Source organism: Eurytemora carolleeae, unplaced genomic scaffold, assembly GCF_000591075.1.
Source record: "Eurytemora carolleeae unplaced genomic scaffold, Eaff_2.0 scaffold925, whole genome shotgun sequence".
Taxonomy (NCBI): domain Eukaryota; kingdom Metazoa; phylum Arthropoda; class Copepoda; order Calanoida; family Temoridae; genus Eurytemora; species Eurytemora carolleeae.
The window spans coordinates 104,585-105,459 of NW_019396823.1; the positions used below are offsets into that span (position 1 = coordinate 104,585).

The 875-nt window shown below is 28.0% G+C and overlaps 1 protein-coding gene across 1 annotated transcript in view; it reads right to left on the bottom strand.

The window, feature by feature from the left end:
* Window positions 1–451: 451 nt before the first annotated feature.
* LOC111709078 (uncharacterized) overlaps window positions 452–875 on the bottom strand; it is a gene marked incomplete in the record, with an annotated part of 8,071 nt that continues 7,647 nt past the window's right edge. The window contains 1 exon segment of the mRNA XM_023482665.1: window positions 452–568. Within this exon segment, the coding sequence (XP_023338433.1) occupies window positions 509–568 (60 nt within the window).

The following is an 875-nucleotide window of genomic DNA, read 5'->3' on the forward strand; positions in this document are numbered from 1 at the left end:
AAATTTTTTGTAAAAATCCGCGAATTATTTTTGTTTTGTTTTACGATGTACACAAAGAGAACATGTTCACAACTAATTTAGAAGATGGGCGCGAAGCGCCCTCTAAGGCTAGAAAGAAGGGCGCGAAGCGCCTTGAATTTATAGTTCTTTATATTCTATCAACTCTCTCAATTCTATTAATTCTCTCTATTCTTTATATTATCAATTCTCTCTATTTTATTTATTTTGTCTGATTATATACTCGTCTCAAACTTTATATTAAACCTTTGATATTTCAGACCATTTATTCTACTAAATAAAAAAGTTTGAGCACCACCAGGTTGACAATATGAATAAGTAAGATTCATTCATTAAAAAAGATAAAAGTCAATGAGTCTTGAAAAATATTCTTCCTTTAAAGCTTACTTAAATAAGGTTAATTGGTTTTTTAAACCTACATATTTACTTATAATTATAATTGGAATATTTATTTGTTTATTTATCTTTAAATTTGCATGAAATATATTAATTAATTTTTCTTGAGATAATTAGCAATCGATGGACCCGTGTCAGCATCTGTTAAAGGCCACTGAAAATATTATGTTAGTAAACAGATAATATTTCTGGATCTATTATGTAAACAAGTATGTCTGTTAAGTAAATAAATGTCCCTATTTTATAAGTAAGGTCGTATAAAGAATTTGTTATGTAAGCAGGTATGTCTGTTATGTAAGCAAATATATCTGTTATGTAAGCAGGTACGTCTGTTATGTAAGCAGGTATGTCTGTTAAGTAAATAAATGTCCCTATTTTATAAGTTAGGTCGTATACAAAATTTGTTATGTAAGCAGGTATGTCTGTTATGTAAGCAAATATATCTGTTATGTAAGCAGGTA